We start from the raw sequence: 26,442 nt of genomic DNA, 5'->3' as shown, positions 1-26,442 counted from the left end.
TTTTGGAATAGTCTTTTTACTTTTGTACAGATACTAATTCATGAGTTTTTCTTCAAATTTGATCAAATGGTTTGCGCAATTTCATTCGAATATATTCTCTCCAACTAATGACACTTCTGAAATTCATTTTGACAAACTGAAAGAATAATGAACTAAATAATGAACAATGAGTACAAATTCAACTTCTATCTTGGTGTATCACTGACTTTTATATATAACATTCAATTTCTTTAAGATATATTTTTTTTTACATTGAAAAAGTTTAAATTATTTTGTCAATGCTTAAAGCTTGAAGCTTGAAATTTTATCACTTTTAATGCAGAAATATTAAAACATCATTCCCGACCAATCAATAAACTTGATCTTTAGATTCATCATAGATAAATTTGTAAGAGTCATCATTCAATTATCGAAACCCAGCTAATATTAAACTAATTTAATTTTAGCAGATTTAGAAATTTATACTAAAAACTTTAAAAATATTGATAATTTCTTGATTATACAATTAAATTAAAAATAACTATGAACTTAAAACATGATCTTTAATTTTTTAAAATTATTATTATTTTATTTATTATTATTTTCTAATATAATTCTAATAGTGAGTTAATTCAATCTTCAATCACATAAATCATATTACACAATATTTCAAACTTATCATCCAATTCCAAATGGGTTTCCTCATTATTGAAAAAAGTACAGTATGCTCTCCATAATTCAGAGAATTATATTTCAAAATTGTTATGGTATAGAGCGTCTTTTTTTATTATATATAGTACATATAATGAAAATCGCGGCATGTATCTTCAAACCGGCATCAATTAGCATTTTAAAGGAAGACCATTGGCAGCGTGAGGGTCCGTCTATCTATCTTCCCACCTATTTATCTATATATCTATCTATTCACCGATATTTTAATCCAACTTTTGAAAAAAGCAAGTATAGATAGGTAAAAATTTTAGAGTATGTATACTTGAAAAGAATATATTAAAACAACATTGAAGATAAAAACATAAAATTTTATGTCCAGATCATTTTTATTTTTATTTTCTTCAGAGTACAAAGATTAAAATAAATAATAATACGTACTAATTGTCATGAGTATAATGTATTTAGTTGTGGCCTAAATATGTGACAATATTGTAATAGAATTTATATACGATATATATTGCGATCAATAACATATCGAACGAATTATTGATAGCATGGATTAAAGTAAATCATATTTTACAGCAAACATTCTCTAAGAGTTAAGACCTAAGCGTTTCGGTGGGTAAAGTACAAGATACCATCCACTTTTAGAGAGTTGGCTGTTAAAAACAACGGACAGATAGACATTGGTTTAAAAGATACTTATTGCTTTGTATGTAATGATGTGTTTCAGTTCTCTTTCGGTATAAACTCTTATCAAATGAATCCATTAACTAATAATAGCATATTATCATTAACTATTCCATACAATCATAAGTGGAATAAGTGTATTCGACCGCTAAAAAAGGCGGAAAAAAACACAAGTCTCTTACTAAAGTCTCCTACTGATTTATTGGCATCATTGTTGCAATTTGTCGAATGTTATGTCTTCGCATTTAACAAGTCTTACGTATGAGTGTAAAATTTAAAGTAAACTAAATTTTATATAAATTTAAATAGATATCAAAAAATTAAGAATCCATAATTAAAATATATATAGCGAATTAAAAACATTGGAGACAATTTAGGAAATTTTGAAATTTCCTTTTACAATAAACAATTGTTATTAATTGTTAATAAATTAAATTTAATAAATTCAATTCTTCACGAAAACTTTTGTGAATTTTTAAAATATTAATTTTCCACAATTTTCAAATTTATGAAACTTTTTAATTTTGCTTAAATCTTTGTTTTTGTTCAATTTGAGCTGATAACTGAAACTGTTGATATTCATTATAATTTCTAATAACGTGAACCATTATTACATTTTTCATAGCTTTGGCAACATTTTTTTCTGCAGTCTCTTAGATAATAAGAGACTTCACAATTAGTCTCTTGAAGCAAGAGAGTAGTGTTATTGTTTAGCGTATAAATAAGAGGCTTCAGCAGATAGCCTTCCATATTTTTTGCACCACTTCGAACTAGCCATATGCAGTTTTCTGTACGGTTCAACAATATATCAGATATGCAGAAATGCTGCTACGAAATTTTTACTACGATATTTATTGTTAATTAGTGGTCCTTTTTTTTAAATACACTATATCTTAAATCAATGTGGTGGTCTATATTCTACATGCTTGACTATCGGTATATGTATATATCTAACTGCTTCTCTGCCATCCTTCAATCTTGGTAGAGATTGCCTGCTTAAAACGTTATTTTATTACTCAATTTATTTCATAATTTTAAAAAAATTAATATTAAATTTAGAAAAAATGTTTTAAAAATATTTTAAAAATAAATATTTAAAATTTATAAATATCAGGCGAATAAAAATAAACATAATTAAAATTTAGATGACAGATACCATATTTCTATTTCCTTTGCATTGATTTGTTAATAATCTTTTATGAATTTATAAATATTATGCAGCTTTGCTATATAAACATTTATAAGTATATATGTATGTAGATACTGTCATATACTATATACCACATATATATGTATTGCTATACGAACGGAACGTGTATGGAGCAACGTGTATGGAGTCTATGAAATCATAAATATGTTTGACGGAGCATTCAAATGTGATTCTTACGTATTTTAGCACGCGACTGGTTTAATTTTATTTTTGAATTTTGAATTTTGAATTATTTTTCTTTGATTTTTATTTGCTTATTCTTAAAAATATTATAAATAATTTGCATAAATAAGATTGATGGCGGTGAAAATGTAATTTTTCAGAAACTTGCACTTAACACAGAAGAAGGAAGAATAATAAAAAATACGAGTAAATATATGTTATGACATAATTAACATAAATTTCAAAACTTCTAAAATTTATCACAATTAAAATTTAACACGTTTTTGTTATAAATTATATAAATTATATAAATTACATATCAATCACTCAGAATATCACTCAGAGTCTCCACGCTCAGCAAAAGTAAAAATTAGCATAGTTTAACAGGAAAGCCGCAAAGAAAGTCAGTTGCTCATGAGACTTCATTAATATAAAAAACAGAGATGTCAAATCAATACTATATATCACTCATATTTAATTTAAATTTGTATTTTGAATTGCTTAGGAAATAACTATGAAGATGAAATTATGAAATTTATACAATAAATACCAGGTGAAACTATTTTCGTAGATTTTGGAAAAAAACATAGTTAACAATTCGTAACTTATTAAAAAAATTCCGGTGAGATGATAATATTTACGATGCTGAAAATCCAATACCTCTGAAAATATAGGTGCTGTGTGCTAAATTGTAATTGAAAATTTAGAATAATTAGTTAGAAAACGTTCTCAAGAATTTAGACATTCTTCTGGCACTCCACATGTAGAGTGCATTCTACATTCTTCTGACACTACATGGAAAATTCCACGTGTGGAACTCCATTTCACATATAGAACTCTTTTTCACGACATAATTCTAAAATCTTACTTTAACAATTTATTCTTATGTGATGTTAATAATCGAAAGCTTAATATTTAGTAGAAGGTAGGAAAACCTCACTCTAAGCAATGCTGGGGAAATTAATAATAGTCAATTGATTACACACATATATATGGTATAATAATAATACTCATCATAAATATATAGATACGCAATTTATACGAAATGTCTTGATAATTACAAATACTTTTCGATTGATAAATCTAGGATAACTTTTACAATCGAGATTCACTTTTAGAAGAAACTTATAACACTCTAAATATTTAGTCAGAGTAGCAAGATTACCTTGAATTTCACAGCTGTTTTATATGTCTTGATAAATAAAGTGATTTGGTTTATGAAAACTATAAATAACTACTAACACAACTATAAGAAGTAAATGTTAGATTACTCTAAAATTTTTTTAATTGGACAACAAAATTTGACAGAACGAGAGTTAATCTAGATTAACTCCAGTTTCACCAAACAAAAACGTCATAAGAATTGGTGAGCTCCAGTTGAGCAAATTTACAGAACTCTAATTGATATTCTCCATTGTAATTTCGCCTACTCTTTGCTGTAAGATACGAGTATATATACTATATCAGATAAGTTAGTGTCAACCCTACGTAACAATATATCGCAAATATTAAGAACTTAACATTCTGCCATTACCAGTTATGTAAAATTACGCTAATCTATTTTGTCTTCTTTTCTATTGATAATAATAATTTTGTAAAGAGGTTTCGAAAAGTAGTGAACTACTTTATTGTGAAGTAGTTAAGTATAAAGCAGTGAACTTTTTATTAATTTTTTTTAATAATTTTGTAAATATGGCTTCGGGTCAGTTAGCTAAATGAACGCTAACTCTGAGTTTCAAATCTAGCAGGGTACGAGTGCTACCCTTGGCACTGGCAGTCTCAAAAAATTATTTACTAATAATTAATATCAGAAATAATTCCAAGACCACTGTTGATGCGTACTTGAAACAGCTGTGTGGTCAGCCAAAAATTAAATTATTTTTATAAATAATAAAATTTTGCTGTTGCAATTCACTGCTGTTCGAAAATCGCTCTTAATCATAGTTATGAACCATAGTTTATATTAAGAAAATAGTTTCTTTCGTCATAACTGATTTTAAAAATCAATTCAATTTCATTGTTATACACTATTTAGTCATGCAAACCAAATAGTATTAGTTATATCATATCTACTCTTTACTTTTTATGACGATGCAAAGGTCATCGATATAGTTTATCAGTGTGAATTCGAATTTCCTGTGATAGGTGTGAGCATCCATTCGTATTAGAAGTAAATTTAAGATAAAATTATGAAAAACAATAATAAATATCGATTTGCCGCTTAATGGTCAAATATATTGATCATCTTACTGAAAGCGTGTTTCATGCTCTGACGTATGCTTGTCATTCTCGTGCAACTATGTATCTCAAGAGCTCATATCGCCTCTTGAACCTCACTTAAAGTTGACTTAAGCCGGCTTATCTTATAAATTCTTTTGTTTTTTTTATGCTATTGATTTGATTAGTTTTTTTTAATTATATATTTTTAATTTTATTTTGTTTATTTATTTAATTTTGTTTTTTTTTTGTTTTTGTTTTTGTTTTTTAATATATTTTAACTTTTTGCAAAGTCAATTTGTTTTTAATGCGTATCTGTTGGTCTGCCTCTTTGTGTTTGCACGTATAATTTCGAATAATATTGATCATTTACGGAAATAATTTCGAATTTTGATGAATGAAGGTCGGCTGCGGTTATAAAATGCAAAAAGCCGCAAAAAAGGCACAAAAGTATATTTAGCAATATTTAGAAAATGTGAAATACAAAAAACACAGATACAGATACAGATACAGATACAGATACAAATATACATACTTTGAACAGAAACTACGTTGGCAAATAGTCATTCACGAAGAAAAACACCATCACAACCAGGCAATTGGCTATTGACCTTCGTTCTCTTTATTGTGCTGCCTAAGTTATTGTGGTTTTGAACATCATCATCAGTGGTAATATACCTACTTGCTTTGTGCCTATACATACTCTGCCATAATTCTGCCTGCCATAAATATACAGACTCATATCTACCTTTTCTGATGGTAACGATCTTATGACATTTGGTCTTTTTGTGGTTTCAGCTCGCCTCTTCATGTTGGTGCTTTTTTCTCCACTTAGTTTCATTTAGTTTATATGGGTAGGGCAGTGGTGTTAATTTAATAAATCTTCATTTTGTTGTTGTTGAAAGTGCGTAAATTAACGTCTTATCAGAGACAAATAAATTTTAATATAAATAATTATACCCATACCATGCATATATGCATGTATGCATGGTACATAAAATTTATGTATTTTATAGAATTTAAAAACTTATTGATTAATTCTCTTAATGTTATCGAATATTTAAATATAAGAGATATTGCCTTCGCGCCAAGACCTCATCAACATCATAAAAACAATTGTTGTTTTAGTATAAATTCATAAAGTATATCGTTTCATATATGAATGTTAATATTTATATATATGCATATTAGATATATTTACTAATAGAATAGAATTAATAATAAATAAAGATTAGTTACAGATGAGATTATATATATATTTACATAGATTAGTATTTATTGTACTAATCTCTAATTAAACTTTTAAAAATTCTTTTAAGAATAAATACGGATTCTAAAATCCCTCAGACAATTTTAAAAATCCGCTGGAGTAAAACTATGGTTGGTGTTAAGGGGCAACGTATCATCAAAGCTTTTTATATATATTATCTGGGTATACACACCTACCCATAATCAAGCCTGTACAACAGAACCGGACCCATCCCGTCACCGTTTTTTACATATCACCCTCAAGCACAAAAACAAAAACCCTACTAATTAAAATTAAATATTATGCCTGTAATAAGTATTAATATTTTGTAAATTGTATAGAATTTTTAATATAAGGAATTCTTCTGTTGAAGATAAAAGCGAATTTGCCAAAATACGTATAGAAATATACTAAAAACAATAATCGAAATAAAAGCTAAAATTCGATACAATCTGAATCAAACAAGAAATTGTAAAATCATCATGACTTTAGGCACACTAAATACTGGTCATACTAACTGCATCAAATACCTCATTCGTTTTGGTCTTACTGACAATGGCTTATGCCCAGACCATTAAGCATGTACGTTCGTCATCCGCTTTCAAGACTCAGACTTTTAATACTACTGTGAAATATCGTAAGTAGCTCTAATATCAGCACCTTACCTCTTCTACCTTACCTCTTATATGGTGGTTTTAGTGCATTTAAGTCTGATATACATTGTATTTTATTCAAAAGTAAGAGCTAACGTTTATCATAAAATATTTGAGAGAACGCTATAGTAACATACAGAGTACTAAAATAATAGTTAAATAGAAATAATAGTTATCAGGACCAAACCTTCAAAACGGAAAAGAAGATTTACAAACAAATCAGCTTCAAATGAAAAAAAAAAAAAAACAGAGACTGTTCTGAAGATTTTCGAACCCTCGGTCTTATAAGCATCTCTGTATAACATTTTCAATGATCTTCGAATGAAAATCAGAGAAATTGCTGGAAATGCATGAAAGTAAGAAATATATATATATATATATATATATATGAATAAGTATGACAAGTATGACTGTGTTGTCAGCAAGTATGATTTTTGCCATATTTTTTTGTTTGTAAATAACAAAGTTATGTTTCTGATTAGAAACCTTGAAAAAAAAAGTATAAAAATTTAATTGCTCAATACATTAATTCCGGGTAATTCCGGGTAATATAAAACCATTCCACAAAATTAATTCAAATAAACATTAATAAAGCTGTAACAAAGAACTGATATCAACATTAAAATTAAGTCTTCACTGCATACATACGTAAACATAAGATCTTAAGAAACCTATTAGGGAAGTGAGGACTTTATTATGGTTCTACAAAACCAGACTCACATTAACGATAAGCGTTCTTTAGAAATACTATATATTATTACATATTTGTATTATATATTATATATATTATATATGTATATATATTATATATATTATTATATATTATATTATATATTATTATATTACCATATAATTCTTCTAGATATAATAAGAAGAAATTTATCATATGATGTATAGTAACGGGCGAAACATGGTTCAATTACAACACTTCAAATAAAAATCGGTGGTAGGCTGTAGGGCCTTTTAAAGCTCCCAAAAAAATACAGCAGTTCGCTAGAATAATTATGCCAACTGTATTTTGAGATGAGCATGGAATAATAATTATTAATTAACAAAGATAGTATAGTACTGTATATAGCAGTATTTCTCTTTGTCATTAACATGGTTAATTCTGCAAAAACAGTGACCATGAAGTCTTGTGATTGAGCAAGACTTCATAAGAGGTTATTTAAGGGGAGGTGGAAGATGCGATTCGTCTTTCGCCGTTCAAAAAAGTAAAGATATTCGAATTATCTGCTAACAGTTACGAACATTCCTTGAGTATAAAGGGAGGGTATTAGAATTATATTTAAAGCCTTAAGTGAGACGCACCACGAAAAAGGTTCAAAAACATAGCTGTAAAGTTTTATTGGCGCATTTGAAAAATAGAGTCATATAAAACACTCTTATATAATAGTAATGTATCTTATCTTATGTGTATAGAACGGTTACCAAATTGTATGAATTGCACTTTAAACTATTTCTGCACTAAGGGTACCATATTCTCGAGATGCAAACTAGGTTGCTACTACTTGTAGGTATATGCTACTGATCTTTCAAACGTTTAGTAAGCCTAGGTGAACCTTTGTCTTCTGTTCTTCTAAGAAATCTAACACTCTGGATTTTTTATATACAAAATTTGTTCGTTAACTTTAACTCAACAATCCTATAAAAAACACATTAGTTAAAATATAAAATATTAAATCAAAATTAATCGACTTGAAGACAGATTTTAAGAGATAACAAAAATTTATCTGCGCTAAAAGCGTACATTACGTTTTGGATTAACATTTTAGATATATTAAAGACCAGAAGCAGATATGCACTAAAAAATATTGTTTAACGAAATGAATTATATGATCAAATATGAGTTGCAAATGAGATGGTTTCCAAGTGAGTGTTGACAAAAATAACAGCTTAATAAAACCGCAAAGAAACTTTGACTAAAATCTGTTTTACGACTTTATATTTTATAGACTTTTTATGAGTTTTTAAAATCATATAAAGCAAATATTAGAGTGGAAATAAACTGCATACGTTTATAAAAGTAAATATAAATTTGAATAACAAAATAAAAAGATTTTCAACAAAAACTGTTGGAAGATATTTTTTTTTATAATCTGAAAACCGAAATCTATGGAAGACATAAGTTTTAATATAAAAAGTTCATCTGCATACATAATATTTTTTCATACGTAAAACTCTTCTTGATTTCAGGTTGCGCTCTTCAAATGGGTTAGTAGATTACCATAGATTTCTGTATTCTAGATTACTGGACAACTACGCAAGTGCTTTCAATATGAAATTCAATATATTTAGTGTTCTAACATAACTAAATAATAGTATTATAGAAAATACATTATTTGTTATATTTATTTAGTGATATTTTATACTATATCACTTTTATAACATATGACGAGGATGTGTTTTATACATAACTAAATTTATATACGAAAACTTAGATCTAATACCTGACGAAATCTTATATACATACATAACGATATTTTTTATTAAATTTGCCATTATTACCCAATGTAGTTTTCAAATCCCTGAATTTTGTGCGGTGACGCAATATCTCAATGAGCCTTGGTGGATCACTAGGAACGATGATATCACTCAATCTAACTTTAACATTATTTCAGAAAATTTACGTAGTATTGGGTACATAATTATAAGCTAAAATAGTAAATTTGCTGGTATTTATAATAGTACTTACTATTTAGTGGTATTACATACTAGTACTAGTACTTACTAATACAGACACTCGCTATCTAATCTCAAATACTGTCAAATTCAAATCAGTAGTGAAAGATACTTCTATTTGTGAATATCTAAAATTTTTGTTTTGTTGACTCAAAATATTGATATCAAATATATTGAATAAGCTATATTAATGTATCCACCTATCTAATCTATCTGAATGCATACATATTTCTAAGCAAAAATTATCGTAAAATGTAAGAAGTTGTTTATTAATTGGGGTTATATTAAGATTGAGAGGCCAGTTTTTTCAAGCAATGAAACATTGAAATAAAGATCAGTTCTATACCAAACTATTTTACTCAGCATTGCAACTTTTCAATATATCCAATATTGAATGTATAACAAAATATAGGACATTGCTTAATCGGCTTACAAGTCCTTCGAAAAATATGATTGAAATAGAATAAATAATCTAAATTCATTATTTTTATTTCAAATGCAAGTATATAACATAGCTTCTGGATTTTAACTATATCACTAGTTTTTAATTACAATTAAAGATGATTCACATAAAATTGTAGGTACAATTAAATTTATAGTCAAGTTTCTTATTTAAAAAAAAAACATTATTTATTTACCAATTATACTAAAAGCTTACCGGAATTTGCACAAATGATCCATTGTTCATGGTGGGATAAGAGAATAGTGGTACTACTGGTACACTGCCATTTTTTAAAAATATCGGACCCTGTATTGGTGTTACTGTGGGCATTGAAGATTTTTTGCTGCCATCTAGAGAAATAAAAATATGTATAATATTAATAAAGTATTTTAGAGCTATAAATAATATTACATTTTATATTAAAATGACTAAAAAAGTATCTAGCTATACATAATATTATATAGTGAGCGCAATTTACTTAGACGCACTTAATATTTTTTCAAAAATGATACAACGAACTCGAATATAAATGTTTTTTTTGTTGAAAAAGAAAAAGCAGTGCTTGATAGTAAAAAACAAAAAAGAAATATATTTCATATCAGTCATTCTTCTTACATATGTACAAAAACACAAAAATAAGGCAAAATAAACGCGCAATTTTCTTAGGCGCACTATGTTTAAACAAAAGAAATCAAAGAGTTTTCACAGTTTTGACAATGCTTAATACTTTATAATTCCTCCGTTTTGGTTTATAACTGAAAAAATTCGATTTGGCATCGAATCTATCAATTTTTTGATAATCACATCGTCGATTTTGTCCCAAGCCTCTTGGATTGATGCTTTGAGCTCACTCACTGTGGAATACTGACGTCCGTTGGCATAGACCTTCCGTGAAATTATTCCCCATAGGTTCTCAATGGGTTTTAGGTCAGGACTCCTTACTGGCCAATTCATTATCGTTATCTGCTTCGACGAGAAGTAAGACTTTGAAAGCTTGGACACATGAATGGCGGCGTTATCCTGCTGGAAAATTAGATCCCGATCGGCGTGTTCCTCCAGAAACTTTATAAGAACGTCATTCAGCATTTCAGTGTACTTCTCTGAGTTCATTCTTGTATTTATGAAGCACAAAGTAAGTTTTCCATGGAGTGAAAAGCCACCCCATATCAAGACAAATCAGCCTCCAAAGTTTCTACTCATTTTTATGGGATTGTTTTGGCGACGATCATGCCAGTAAGAGCTGAAACTGTCTGGCCCGTCCAAGTTAAATTTTTTCTCGTCCGAAAAAATAACCGAGTGCCATTCTTTGATCCAATGCATATGATTTTTAGCAAAAACAATGCGATTCTTCTTGTGCATTTCTTTCAGATGGGGCCGTTTCATCATTTTCTTCCATTTTATGTGGCCATCTGCATGTAAAATTTGCAGCACTCTTCTTTTTTTAATTGGTAGCTGCAATTTTGATGCGATTTGAGCTGCACTGAGCCGATTTTTTGTTGCTTCTTCCTTTATTTGGTTTTTGAGTCGCCGATTTATCTTTGCATTTCGCTTGTTATTCGTAGGGGCTTTACCATATTCCTCACCCAAACGTGAAAAATTTCTTACAACGTGTTCCGATCGGTTTATGTGGCCTGCAATTTTCCTCTTTGAGAATCTATTTTGATGTAAACACCCTATTTTGGCTTTTTCTTCAGCGCTCAGAAATTTTCCGTTTGCCATTCGACTTGCGCAAATGCGGAGCCTATTTCGTAAAGAATTTGTATGGTTTTTGCTTTTAGAATATTAGCTCAAATATTAATGTGTTATGAAATACAAACCTTTTTACAGAACAATCAAATAAACTAGTCCGAACTACCGAAACAAATATATGCGTCTATAAAAATTGCGCACTTACTTAGCTTCTTTTTTATGAAATTCATCATTATAACTTTGCAAAATAAAAATCACATTCCTTTTATGTTTGTTTACGTTTAGTAATGGAAAAGAAAAAACAATAATGAAAAAAGATCAATAGCTTTGCTCTTTAACAAAAATAAAAGCATTTTTTTTGTGTGCGTCTAAGTAAATTACGCTCACTGTATATATCTAGTTATACCTACATTATAATATACATAACTTTTTATTTTTTGAAGTTTTCAAATACACTATATGTCATCACATCTTAATTCTTGCGACATCCAGAATTATAGCTGAGATAAATTATTGATGTCGCGCTAGATAGATACTTTTTTTAATATCATATTAAAAGATACTATTCGTAAATTATATTGTTTGAATTTAAAATCCTCTTCTAAATATTTCTTCATAGACATTTTTTAGGATTTAAAAAATTCTTTTATTTTGAATAGATACCATTTTTCACAGACCTCATAATAACTACTTTAAATGTAACCTAAACATTATTATTATAGCCTTAATTTTTTGTTTCAGAGTGGTAAAAAAACAGCATTAAGTCTGATTGAAACAAATTGGCATCACTATGTCAAATGCTTTTTTTTGTCATGTGTTTTTAGTTGTGTTGTGTACAATATGATATATTATTATTGTTAACATTAAAAATTAATTAATATAAATAAAAGAAAACAAAATAAAGTGATATATTGCAATTTGTTATTATATCTGCTCATATGACTGCAACGAATGACTGCAACATTTGCAACATGTTTCCAGTGAACACACAGAATAGAATGATCTTTAAATTTGTTTGCACTTAAGATTTCAAATTTTTTGCGAGTAAATCGTAACTCTGAAGATTTTAAGAGCATTGTTGTTGCTTCACATGTTGTCTTTCGTAAGTTGCGAGTATTTTTTTGCTGCTCTGATAGAAAAAATTACGGCATTTTTGATATTGGCCACTAAAGTATACAAACGCTAATCTGTTTAACTAATTTAACATTAAAATAAAAATGCTGCATTATTTCAGTTTTATGCTACTTGCTCGAATTTTTTAATTTTTTTATATAGTATATAGTATATATTGGAAACACATTAGTAACAAAGTTTGGAATAAATTTTCCCTTAGTGGCTTAATTAATATACTACAATGCATTAGTAAATTAATTCGCTATCACTGTCTGACACTCCACATCAGAGATATAGATATATACAGTAAATAAGATTAAAAACTATTATAAAATAATTTTTATATACATTTACCAGACGGTAAGTATTTTTTCTGTTGAGCCAAAGATATAAATATAGCTTTTAAGAAGAAGATCAGGAGTAATCTTCCTGTAAATTTTTTTACAATCCAAGATAATAATAGAAAATAATAAAATAATAATAACAGAATAATAGAAAATAATAAAATAAATAAAAAATTTTTTTTTGATTTTTTAATAAGTAATTTAATTGTACTTTTATATTGTGCACTGCAAGTGTCAGAAATTGAATTGATATAGTTAATTTATATAGCTGTGGTTTATGCATTTGTTTGAATTAATATGATATAATCTGAATAAATAACCAAAATAAATCAGTCCGAATTTGAAAAACTCACTGGTTTCAAATTCTTATACTTACAATTTAAGAATTAAATTGGATCAGTAGATATTTTTAGTGAGCACTTATCATAGATATTTGGCGGTATCTGAAACAGCTATATGGTCAGCACAAGAATTCACTTGATTGAAACTTTAACAAATGCCTTTAAATGTTTGTTTTATAAAAAAAGAAAATAATTAATATTAAGGGTTTTGCTTTTATTTATCGAGTCAAGTTGTTTATGTATTGGTTGCAGTGCCAATAACATATGTGGTATCATACGTATTATAAGCAAACCGTACATTAAAGTGTTTATTGGTTTTTTGTATGAAAAATCAATGAACAAGTAAGTATATCCAAAAACCACTTAAGATGGACATTTGGCAGTATCTCAAACGGCTGTATAGTCAGCTCATAAATTCACTTGCAGAAAAACTAAAAAATGTTTTAAATATTAAAAAGTTTTTTTTTTGATGATAGGAATATGACAGCAAAAACGCTAATTGGACTATTGGAGAGTTACCACTTTAACCCATCAACCAAAACCATTTTTTACACGAAATAGGTATGGAGTTAATTGGGTACTCTGGGTACTCATAATTCTTTTAAATAACTAGCCTCATTTTCTATACGAAATATATGCATTGAGGATACCACTAATTGGGTAGTTTCTGGGTAGTCATATCTCTTCTAACTAGCGAACTTCTATTTTCTATACGAAATATATTTGTCAATGAAAGCGCTTACTGATCTCTAGGTAGTCACAACTCCACTAACCAACTAGCCTTATTTTCTGCACGAAATATATTTATCAAGGAAAGCGTTTATTGATCTCTGGATAGTCACAACTCTACCAACCAACTAGGCATATCTTCTATACGAAATATAAATGTTGGAAGAACCGCTAGTTGGTCTCCGGGTAGTCTCAACTTTAACCAATCAACTAGTCCCATTTTCTATACGAAATACACATGTCATCAACCAATGTCATCACTATTCTAACTAACCAATCAGCCCATTTTCTCTTTGTTGTCATGGAACAAAATAATTTTTTAGTTAGAAGTACCAGAAATTAATGGAAATTCTTACAATTTCACGAATTTATTATATATTAATACTTGCGAGTAAGTTAAAACTATTACTGTCACTGGTTTATATCATTCGCAATTCACTGGTTCACTGGTATTAACAAAAGTCTATTGAATAAAGATATTCTATTAACTTCTAGTAGTTCTATTTTTGAGTATAAATTTGACGGTAAATAACTTGAAATTTTAACGATTTTGTCACGTTATTATTTTAAATTTATTTTAATCATGTCACAATCTTAGAAGAGTTGCAATACCAATACAACTTACAAGATACACAGTTCTAATAACACGAAGTTCTTAAATACTGTCTTTTATTCAAACTACACAATATGTTATTTTAGTACGAAAATTAAATGAATTTATTTTTAAAAGCAATTATGCACGGTTTTAGTCGCAAAAATATTTGGTCTTACAGCCTTGAAGACTTGAAGTAACTAAAATGAATCAAGTCTATTTTCTCGTAACTACGTCTACACTTCAGTCTAACATTTCGCAACTCCAGCACGGAGTAAGAATTAATATTACACATGCATATTTGCGTCATTACCTACACGTACGAGTACAAGAGTCTTATACATGTCATCTTCAATTAAACCCAACCGACAATTTCACATATGGTACCAGAGAGACGGCAACGGCGATTGCATGAAAACTGCAATCGCTGGCTCATTAGCATAGCGATAGCGATCGGCGAGATCAGCAAGATCGTCAAGATTGGCAATAATAATTGACAATATTCATTCATGCCAACAGCCGACACTCTGACGGTACAAATGTTCAGAATGTTTCCGTCTCTCTGCGGTGCTACTTGAATTTTGAAGGCGTTTCTTCGTAAAAATGTGCTTGACATAAAATATTGATTTTATACGCCTCTTGTTGGATATTTTGTTGCTATTATTATTATTGTATTACCATTTGCCAATGCAATTGTTGTCTTAGCTGTCTCGATTCTTGTTAATCATTTCTGACATATGGATCCCAACGTGATTACGAATATATTAACACTTGCCTACGCGCTAGGCAGTGCTACTCACTTGAAGTTCAAAATTACTTTTTACAAATGGAAAATTTATTTGTCATTTACACAGAAAGAAGGTTTTTAAAATAATTTCAATAAAATATAAAACGTACAAAATAAATTTTAACAAAATCCTTTAATATATAGTCACGTAACTTTATTGCATTTACTGACTTACTGCCTTTTGCCTTTTGCCTGCTGCCTGCCATGCAGGCTATTGCATTTCTGCATTGGATTTTCCATAAAAAGCATTAAAATTGCTGACCACATTTCAAGTTTATTTCTAGATAAATTTTTTATTTAATTTAATTTTATTGGCGTATTTCTTTCGATTTTTTTCAGAAGTAAATTTGTCACTCAATACCAAGCATATAAATTAACTAAAATGTAAGCAAAACGTGTTGAAGTCAAAACTAAATTAAACTTCAACTTCAACTTCAACTTCTGCATAAAGTCAATGTTAAGAAGAATATGCAATATAAGTAACATTTGCTTATACAAGTGAAATGCTGCATGTAAATCACGCACTAAACAACAACAACAACAACAGCAGCAGCAGCAGCAACAACAACAACGATAGTTTTTGCCCCAATTAAAATGCAAAACTGCAACTGCAACTGCAACTGCAATAAGCCGCAACTGCACAACATCAATTTCAATTTAAAAACCAAAGATACTGGCGAAATCTACAGACGAACTTTAATCTCAAATTTTTGGCTAAAAATAAAACCAATGCCTACATACCTACCTACCTACCTACCTACCCATCTACACTCGCACATAATTACAGATACAAAATGAAACGATATGTCGTACTAGAGAGTTCAGAAATTCAGATCGTCTGTCCCGACTCGTCTTCGCATTTACCACTTTTATTTTGCTCTTATTACCTGCATTACTGTCATTAAAATAATTTTGTGCAACTTTCTCTTTTGCAATGAATTTTGTTTTTCAAAATATCTTATAGGAGCCCATAGGTGCCCTTTAAGAAGAAGGTGGGCTCCGCTTTGCAACTGCCAAAAAAAGAACTGAAAATTTCATTTACTGCTAAATTTTAAGTTTTTATCTGAATTATTGCATAACATTTAAGCTACAAAGTATTTATGAGGTTAAGAAAAATATACCGTTTTTGTTTGTCCCTATAGTTAAATAATCTTCACTTCGAGTTCCAGGCTACTTTGTACCTAAGTTGTTTGAACAAAAGAAAAGATAAACTTATATATGTACCTCTATATGCTTTAAATTCTTAAAAAACTATATTAAACATTTGTTGAAGAAAAATATAAAGTTGAGTATAAAAGATACTTTATGTATTTAGAAAATTCCAAAAGCATTCCCATAACGAAATCAGACAAGAAAAGGTCTATAGAGCACTTATAAGAGCGCATACTTAACACCAAATATAAATTTCCATTTTCATAAAGCATTATCTAACATATTGCCTAAGAAGTCCGTAGAATGACACACTGCCAGTGTGACATCAATGAAAAACTAAAAAATTTTTTAAAAAACTGGCAACTTCCAATTAATATCTTTCAGGACATTTTTCGAACGATTACGCATTTAGTTACAATAACCTTACTTTTTATATTTTCAGAAAGATGGATTCAAAGCAATTTCATAGTCTGATGACAGTAACAATGGTAAAGATGAGCTTTCAAGCTTTGCTGACTTTAAACCCGGCTATACAAATACCTATGACGTCAAATACCAATAGTAACCGAATAGAGGTAAACCCAAAAAAAAAGTCCACAAAATCTAACTTAAAAAAGACGTAACTGAATGACTGACACCTTAAAGACTTTAAAGGAATGTGTAATTTTGAACGAACACTTCTCTATGAGAAAGGTCTTTTTAATATAGGTGCCACGTTTGATGCCAGTTGATCGAAAATAACAACGAGTCAATAATTTTGAGCACATGTTGGAAGCAGTTGAAGTGATTCAAAACTGACTTTCTTTGACGATATTTAACAATAGATGAATGTTGGATCCATTACTTCACTCCAGAACCGAAGTGATCAAACAGTGACCAAAAACGGAACAGACAGCTGGCAAAGCAATTACTACCTCAAAAAAAGATTAGTACAGGTCATTAACACGATCTCTATATAGCCTAACTGGTGCATTTAAAAGTGATAATTCCGAGACAATACCTGCATATGAAGAAGAAAAATGTCTTCTTTTTACCAAAACAATGCGTCATATTACAAGTTATTGGTTAGTATAGCCACATTGCATGAATTCCACATAAAATTGCTTCCGCCGCGATCTGTCAGCGCGTCGAAGAGAAGGTCTGATATATATTCTAATCACTTCGTCTATAGTTATGAGCAAACATATAGAAGGTGCTTGATAAACTTCAATTTATCTTTTGCAGAGTCCAATTGTTGGAATGGAACTATTGATGATGTTGATACAATAGCCTATTAATACTCCAGTAACCACACAAACTGAATGTTTATTGAAACCAAATCAATTATTTTTTTACTCTCTAATCTAGGCCATAGCATTCTGTAAAGTTTACCTCCAGGTAATTCTAAAGTGAAGTTATAAAAACAATCCTCAAACTCCGCATGGCCAGATTCAAATATATTGAAATAAAAAATTTAATTGAAATTTCAAGTCCTAACGTGCTTGATATACGTTATCTGTGGTATCACAAAGGGTTACCACTCCAACCTTGAAATTTATCTCCAAACAAATAGATAACGTCAACTTATATTTTCAAAATACCGCGATTAACTTTTTTTAATTAATGTAACTATTTGCAAATAAATAAATAATTAACACTAATACCTATATTTGACCTAATAAGGACTCTGTCGCATACGTTCTGGGATAAAATTATTTTAAACAGAATTATAAACAGACCTTCGATTTAATTATAATAATTAATAATAAGATAATAATATAATGTATAATAATTTATAATTTATTTTATTTTATTTATTTAATTGTTTTTGTTTGTTATTTTATTTATTTAATAATACATTATCATGTTCATTTATTTAATTATTTATTTATTCTTTTATTATTTCATTAATTTATTCACAGACTTATTAATTTATTTATCTATTTAGACTTACATATATATTTATTTATTTAATTTTTTGTTTTATTTATATTATCTTTAATTTTTATATATGCTTACTTTTTTACCTGTTAATTTATTATTTTATTAATTTAATTAATTATATATCTATTAATTTATACATATGCCTATTTATAATTTTGTTTATTCAGTTTCTATTTATTTATATACTTATTGATTTCTTTATTTATCTATTATTAATTTATTTATTTATTCATTCGTTTAACTATTATTCTTTAATTTTTTATGTACTCATTGATTCATTTATTTTTTTGTTATTAATTAATATATTTATTCATTCGTTTGACTATCAATCTCTTATTTTTTTATATACTTATTGATACATTTATTTATTTATTTATGCATCTATCTACGTATTTATATTTTTTTTTTTATTTCTTTTTTCATTTACTTATTTATTCGTTTATTTATAAATTTACTTATTTACTTATTTATTTATTTACATTTTTACATATTTACATATTTCTATATATATTTTTTAATATAACTATTTATTTATTTATTTATTTATTTATTTATTTATTAAATTATTTACTTATTAATATTTTTTTATTTGTTGCTTTATTCATTTCTTTATTTGTTTATTTATTCGTTTATTTATTCGATATATCTACTAATATAATTATTTACTTATTCATTGTTGTTTTTTATTTATTCACTTATTTATACATATATTTTTTTTTATTTATTCATGTATTTGAAAATTTTTTATTTCCTTATATACTTATATACTTATTGTTTCATTTATTTATTTATTATTAATTTATTTATTTATTCGTTCTATTTTACTAATCTCTCATTAATCTGTTATTTATTTACTTATTTGTTTACTTATTTAATTATTTATTTATTTATATATTTATTTATTCATTTATTTATTTATTTTATTTACTTATTCATTATTTATTTACTTATTTATGTATTTATTTATTAATTTATTTATTCATTTATTTTTTTATCCTCTTTTATATTTATTTATTTATATATTTTTAAATATGTTTATTTACGTATTTATTTATTTAATATTTAATCATTTAAATTTATTTATTTCAATTCGTACTAATGTATTTAAAAAAAAAATAAAATAATTTTATCATATTTATTTATTTATTTATATATTATTATATTTAACTATTTATTTCTTTAATTATTTAATTATTTATTTATTTCAATTTATTTATTTCAATTCGAACTGAAATATTTAAAAAACAATGAAACAGTTTAATCATATGTCAAAACATCACTTAATCTGCACAATTTGAATATTTATAAAACATAAGGAACTCCAAGTCGTTTTTGACTAGATTTCTCATCCTTGTTTGGACCATATCTATGGGTCCAATGATGTGCAATTTGAGCATGTATAAAACATATGGAACTCCAACTCTTTTTTGACTAGATTTCTCATCCTTGTTTGGGTCGTGTAGATTTCTATTTAAGTCAAAAACAAGATTATAACAAGATTCTGTATGCTATATATTTATTTAGAAAGAACTTTTATTGAATTTCATTATATTATTTCTTAATTAAAAATTCCAATTTGCCATATCGATCTGAATTAAATATTTTCTTCTGATCTATCTTGTAAGGTAAAATAGATTAATTTTTTGTGTATTCCAATAATTCAAAGAAGCGACCCAGGCGCGAAATGAAAGTGAATTGCTAAATCTGTTAGCTTTGAACCTGCACCAATAAAATTTCAATTGGCAGCTTCACAGAAACAAGTGCCATATAATTCGGGTATAGTATCTTAAATAAAAAATGAGATACAGAAAGAAGATATGATTAAAAAAAAACGATTCGAAAAACATGAAAAAAGTGTTAAAATCCAGTTCATTCTCCAGTCAAGCCAAGTCAAGTCAAGTCAATTCGTTTTCATTTTCATTTTAACTTGAAATATATTTTTAGCCTTTGGCTTACTTATTTCGATACTTTTTCAAGAAGTGACAAACTTTAATAAATTGCCACAACAACAATAATAAAAACAAATTATTGTTTTGACTGAATTGTAATAAATTTTGTTATTTTTGGTAAGTCGTCGATTCATGAAAAATTGCATAATATTTTCGAAAAATTGAAAAAAATTACGTCACAGAGACCCTTAAGATCTATTGATTAATATCAAAATATCAAACCATACAAATTAAAAAAATAATAATAAAAGAAACTACGTGACTGAAGATACAATGTATAAGAACTATTAATATTAGGGTTTTATAATTTTTTCTTTTTCAATTTAAAATATATTTTATTGTAAAATTAATTACCATTAGATTGAAGGTGTGAATATTAAGCTTTTTTATTTATACTACGTTATCAGTTATTAGAGCTATAAAATAAACCTTGCTTGCAGGTCTAAAAACCTTGGTAACCTAAAAAAGAATGACATTTTCTAAGTTATATCCAAAAACCGATCAAGCTGACTACGTTCTAAATCGGTTATGGACACCCAAAACCTAAGACGATATATGGAACATTTGAAATTAACAAAAAATTATTTGAGAGTTATGCAAGGAACTCTACCACAACATTATAGTTTAAACTAACACCAAACTAAATTGGAACCATCTGTATTCAAATTTGTAGATGCTGCATATAGAGAAAAAAAAATGACCCTGGAACACATGCCAGAGAATTGTCTTGCACAAATACATAGGGGAAAGAAGGTTAAAGATGTATACTTAACATTTTATAATGGACAAAGATTTCGCAGAATAAGTCATGTAGTACTATTTTTTGAAGAGATACGACTTTGAAAATCACTCGAAATGCAGATATAGGATACAATAAATTTTAAAGTCACGGTGCTTGTTAGCTGTTTATAAAAACAATGATAATTACTTATTAAATAAATAAGAGGTGTATTAAATTATCTTCTGGTCATTATGTCAAGATATATTGATATAGATACAAAAATAATCCTTAATATTTTTTACTATATTAGTTAAAATAACGAGCTCATAGGTTTTCCGTTGGTTTTGTCCGTTGGTAGCATTGACATTAAAGACAACTAACTTACTAAGTGGCTATAACAACCCATTATGGGGTTTTGAACTGACGAGTACTTCACTAGGGACTAATGACGGAAATAAAACCTTGTGCACAACCTAACATAAGATCTTGGGAAAGTTAAGATCTTAGAAACTTGAGATGTCATTGTACGGACTCTTAGTTCATTACTAAGCGGGTGTCAGTTAACTATCCAGAGATACCACGTAGAAGCTGTGCAAAAACTTAGATTGTTAACGACTGGGTGTCGCAACCTTACGCTGACAAGATAAACGACGCTTTATTTTCCAAAATAAATTCAATCGATTTCTGGGCTTCAAAATAATCGAATTGTTATAATTAAATAATTAAAATTGTTGAATTTCTTTATTTTATTTTTATAGAAATTAATTATATTATTTATGTATTTATGTATTAAACCAGAAGTGAAGCAACGAAATTAATTTATTTTTTAAATTAAAGAAAAAGTTTATAATATTTAATATTATCATTTTCCTCTCTACACAGAATCTACAGTTTGTATACGTAAGTTTTGCATCCAGTTACGATTCTTGTGATAATTCTAAGTTTTTCTTTCGATAGGTTCATACAATCTTGAGTTGTTTTTATAGGAGTTGTTTTTATCCTGATATATTATCCCAGAAATTCTTTTTATTCTGGTTCTCCTTAATTTTTATGAGAGAAAGAAACATACTATTTCCAAGTTCATAAAAAGGTTCCGGCCCCATCATCGGTGTGGCTGCTCCTTTTCTGGCTAGTTTGTCTGCATATTCGTTTTCGCGTACGCCAGCATATCCCGGTACCCAAAGAATCGACACCTGATTTGTTACGCCAAACAGATTTAGCTTTTCAAGGCAGTCTAACACCAGTCTTGAGGTCACCTGATACGAGTTCAGTGCCTTGATCGCTGCTTAGCTGTCTAACAGTATTGCAATATTTTTACCCTGGTAATTCCTTTCAATATTGATAAATACGCATTTTAAAATTGCGTAAATTTCCACTTGGAAGATGCTAATATTTTTCCGCAACGCTTTCCAGTGCTTCTTGACTGGTCCGACTATGCTCGCTCCGGCAGCTTCCTTAACAAATTTTATTTATTTTTTGTTCCGTGAAATTATTAGCAAAAGTGACTTTCAATTAAAATTGCATGAGAAATTAATTTATTTCAAAAATAGAATAGAAAAATTTAGAAAAATATTTATAGACTCACAATAATACGATTAGTGATCATTTCATATTATAATAATTTTCTCACAGAGTGTGTGACAAGTGTGGTCTGCTTATTGCATGAAAACCCATAACTACCTTAACCAATTTCTATGATTTCCGTATATATTTGTAAAACTAAACTGGTTTAATAATATGGTAGACGATAGTTCGATGCATAACTAATAGTATAATAGAGTATAACAGACTGTAACTTACACACAAATCATAATATACATTTTCACACAACAAACTATTTCATACAAAACAAAAAACAAAAACAAAACAAAACAAAAAATAAAAAAAAAAACAATTTATTTCAAAACATAATTCATTCTTCTTCGAATACACAATAAAATATTAGCATACGCCCCTCGTGCATGATCGATATAAATATTGACTATAAAAGATTTACATGTTGTTTATGTTTACAGAATTTTTCGTTAACAACTGCCTTTGGTTTTCATTTCATTTAAACCCATTTTTTTCACACACTCTTGGCAACTGTATAAACAATTTGTTTATGCATATTTAGCATAGATACTGAAAATAATAATAATAATAATAATAATAATAATAATATCAATAAACGAACGAACAAATAAAGTATTTAATACCATTTTTCAATATACAAACTTGAATTTGTATGTTTGCTCTTGCATTTATACTTTTTGAAGTCATTAAGTTATTTTTATTTTTTATTTCTTATTTCTTATTTTTAATTTTTATTTTGTATCTTATATTTTGTATCTTATATTTTTGCTTTTGTTTCTATAATACCTATGAAAAATCCATGCATTTACATTTAGCTTAATAGTTACATTTCTATTGCACAGACTGAAATATAAACAAGATCTAAGAAATTTGATTTAGTTTTGAATGCACCACAGCCAGTTCCCCCAATCATAATTGCTTGAGATACTTAAGATACACTTTTATTCTGAATTCGTATTTAACTTCATTTTCGTATTTAAAGGTTACTTAACTGGGATAAATACTTATAGCGTAGAGCGCCGCTCCAGCAGTTACTGGGGAGTACGATTTGCAGCCGTACTAGGCCATGTCAGTCTAGGTTAAATATTTATAGTTTGGTTTGGCCTATGGTTTTGTCTATGTCGTCTTATATGCATATAATATGTAGATTTGTATATGCATATGTCTGAATGCATGTTGAGCATAAAATAATTTTAACTGATTCAAGGCAATCGAGGCCTTTCATTTTTCATTTGATAATTTCAATTTAATTCTTTTGCTAATGCAAGTATTAAGATGTTTTATTGTCGTATACCTTGTATATTATTATTATTATTATTATTATTTTTTTTTGTTTTGCTTTATTAATTGTTGTTCTCAGTGTAATATTCATCTCTTCTTAACAGTTGTACATTGTGTCTTGTATCTTGTCGTGTGCTTGGTTATTTATTCATTAGTATAAACGTAACACTCTACCAACTCTAACAATCTATCTACGAGTACATACTGCATAAAGATAAGATATGTATATATGTTTCTATGTGTGTGACTGCAGTTATTTTATGGTTTACTCAAGTTATTTTAATTTGCTGTTAATAAATTTTTATTTACTTAAACAATGTCTGCCTTTGCTTTTGACAGAGTCTAAGTATTTTCCATAAGGCGTGAACTAAACTACCGCGTACTTATGATTTTTGCACTGAAAATGTTTTTTCTGCCCAGTTTGACAGTTTAACTCATACATATATAAGCAATAAAATATTTGTATCTTTTCGAGAAATTATTATTTTTATGAACTTAATTGCATTTTATTTTAATTTATGCAAATACTTTTTAAAATGCATTTGTTTTAATTACGTTCTATGTGACTCTTAATTTATTTTTATCATTCCCAACAAACTGTATACTGAAAGCTGAAAGCTGCAGTTTTAATTGCATTTTAATTTAAAGCGGAAGATATTTCACAGTATATCAGATTATTAAATAACTGGTAGTTATAAAATTGTTAAGTTTTTTTTAACCAATAATAATAATAATAATAAAAAAATTGTAGATAACAAAGAAAACAGTTTTATTTGTTGTCAAACAAGTAATAACTCGGTAACTCTTGCGCAATTTAAGTGCCTCTAAGAATACTACATAGCAAAATCAGCAGCCATACAAACTACTTATTAGAGTACTAAGTCAATAACTACTTAGTACTCTTGTTTAAAGACGACATTTAGAATAAGTTTAAAAATGTTTGATATAACCACAAAACAATTCCCCTATATTTTAATCGAAAAAATATGCTGCGTCTAACACTTAGTCAATACCAAATTAAGATTCTGTCTGGTTTGCTAAACGCGCATCGTAAACTAAGTGCGATCCATAGTATCAGGTTAGTTATAAGTTCATAAATGCAAATAGAAAAATAAAAATTTTATATAATATATATATATGGTAGCTATAAAAAAGTTTGTGAACAACAAACACATATACAACAGTAACAATCTCCGAAAGCTAAGCAGTTAATAAATATTAACTCACATAATAACATATGAAGTGCGTATAAACTACTCTGCTTTTATATTTTTTATATATACATAAACTACAATTATACCATATATATAACCATATATATAACTTTTTGACTTTTTATTAAACAAATCTGATCACCGAAACACCACACTGGACCGATACTAAAATAGTCATTTTGGGAAAATCGTTTCTTGTTATCCGAAAAGCAAGTAATTAAAGGGTTTAAGCCTTTTAATAATTCACTGAAGGAGTTGAAGCTCATACCTGTAACCACCTCACCTGAGTTTGATAGCTCAGGTGAGGCATAAAATTGGCAACTATAGTGGTTGTATTATAGGCATGTGCCAACTCTAAGGGCGATAGCATAAATTAATATTTATTGATCATTTTTTTTGGTTTTTTTATAATAATAAACATATTTTTAATAATATTTGTTATAATCTATTATTTATTATTATACTAAAATAATAAATTTTTTATAATTTTTGTATGTGTTTCTATATACTTTCAGGAATGTAAAATAATTTTTTTTTGAGAAGCTTTAAACATTTCTCGGAACTTCATTTTTAATAAAACATAAATACTTAATTAATATAAAGAATTTTCTGAAACCTCTTCATATTCAAATATTCACAACTTAAATAAAAGAAAACAAAACAAAATTTTGTTTATAAAAGTATTTTTAAAAAACAATGTGTATGTCATAGATAACTTCCTGAATGACCTGGACTTCGCATATCAATACCAAATGCTGGAAATTTTAGAGAGCGTACCATGTAAATACCATACTACAGAGCTTATTGCGGTTAACTTTGATCACAGATATATACAAATTTATAATGAAAACTGAGCAATCTCTTCTAAATTCTTTGTAAAAGTTGTGGCTTTGGGCAAAGTTGGAACTATCTAGCTTGGGTTTTAAGAGAAGTAATTCTTTGATATTCTGTTAAACTGTACCTTGTTAAAAACTAACGATTTATTATATTACTTAAATTCAACACTGTTTGTGTAGTTTTTATATATTAGGTATTCTTGCTAGAAGTAGCGAATAATCAATAATGAGGGGATATCT

The 26,442-nt window shown here is 27.7% G+C and overlaps 1 protein-coding gene across 1 annotated transcript in view; it reads right to left on the bottom strand.

The window, feature by feature from the left end:
* Nucleotides 1–26,442, bottom strand: part of LOC119689976 (protein spaetzle 3) — a 68,817-nt gene that overhangs the window by 15,544 nt on the left and 26,831 nt on the right. Inside the window, exon 2 of the mRNA XM_038104942.1 lies at nucleotides 10,173–10,306. Coding sequence (XP_037960870.1) covers nucleotides 10,173–10,306 — 134 coding nt within the window. The remainder of the gene's footprint in view (nucleotides 1–10,172; nucleotides 10,307–26,442) is intronic.

The sequence above is a fragment of the Teleopsis dalmanni genome, chromosome X (assembly GCF_002237135.1).
Source record: "Teleopsis dalmanni isolate 2A chromosome X, ASM223713v2, whole genome shotgun sequence".
Taxonomy (NCBI): domain Eukaryota; kingdom Metazoa; phylum Arthropoda; class Insecta; order Diptera; family Diopsidae; genus Teleopsis; species Teleopsis dalmanni.
The sequence above is the reverse complement of the archived record's forward strand: the minus strand, read 5'-3'. Positions and strand labels throughout refer to the sequence as shown.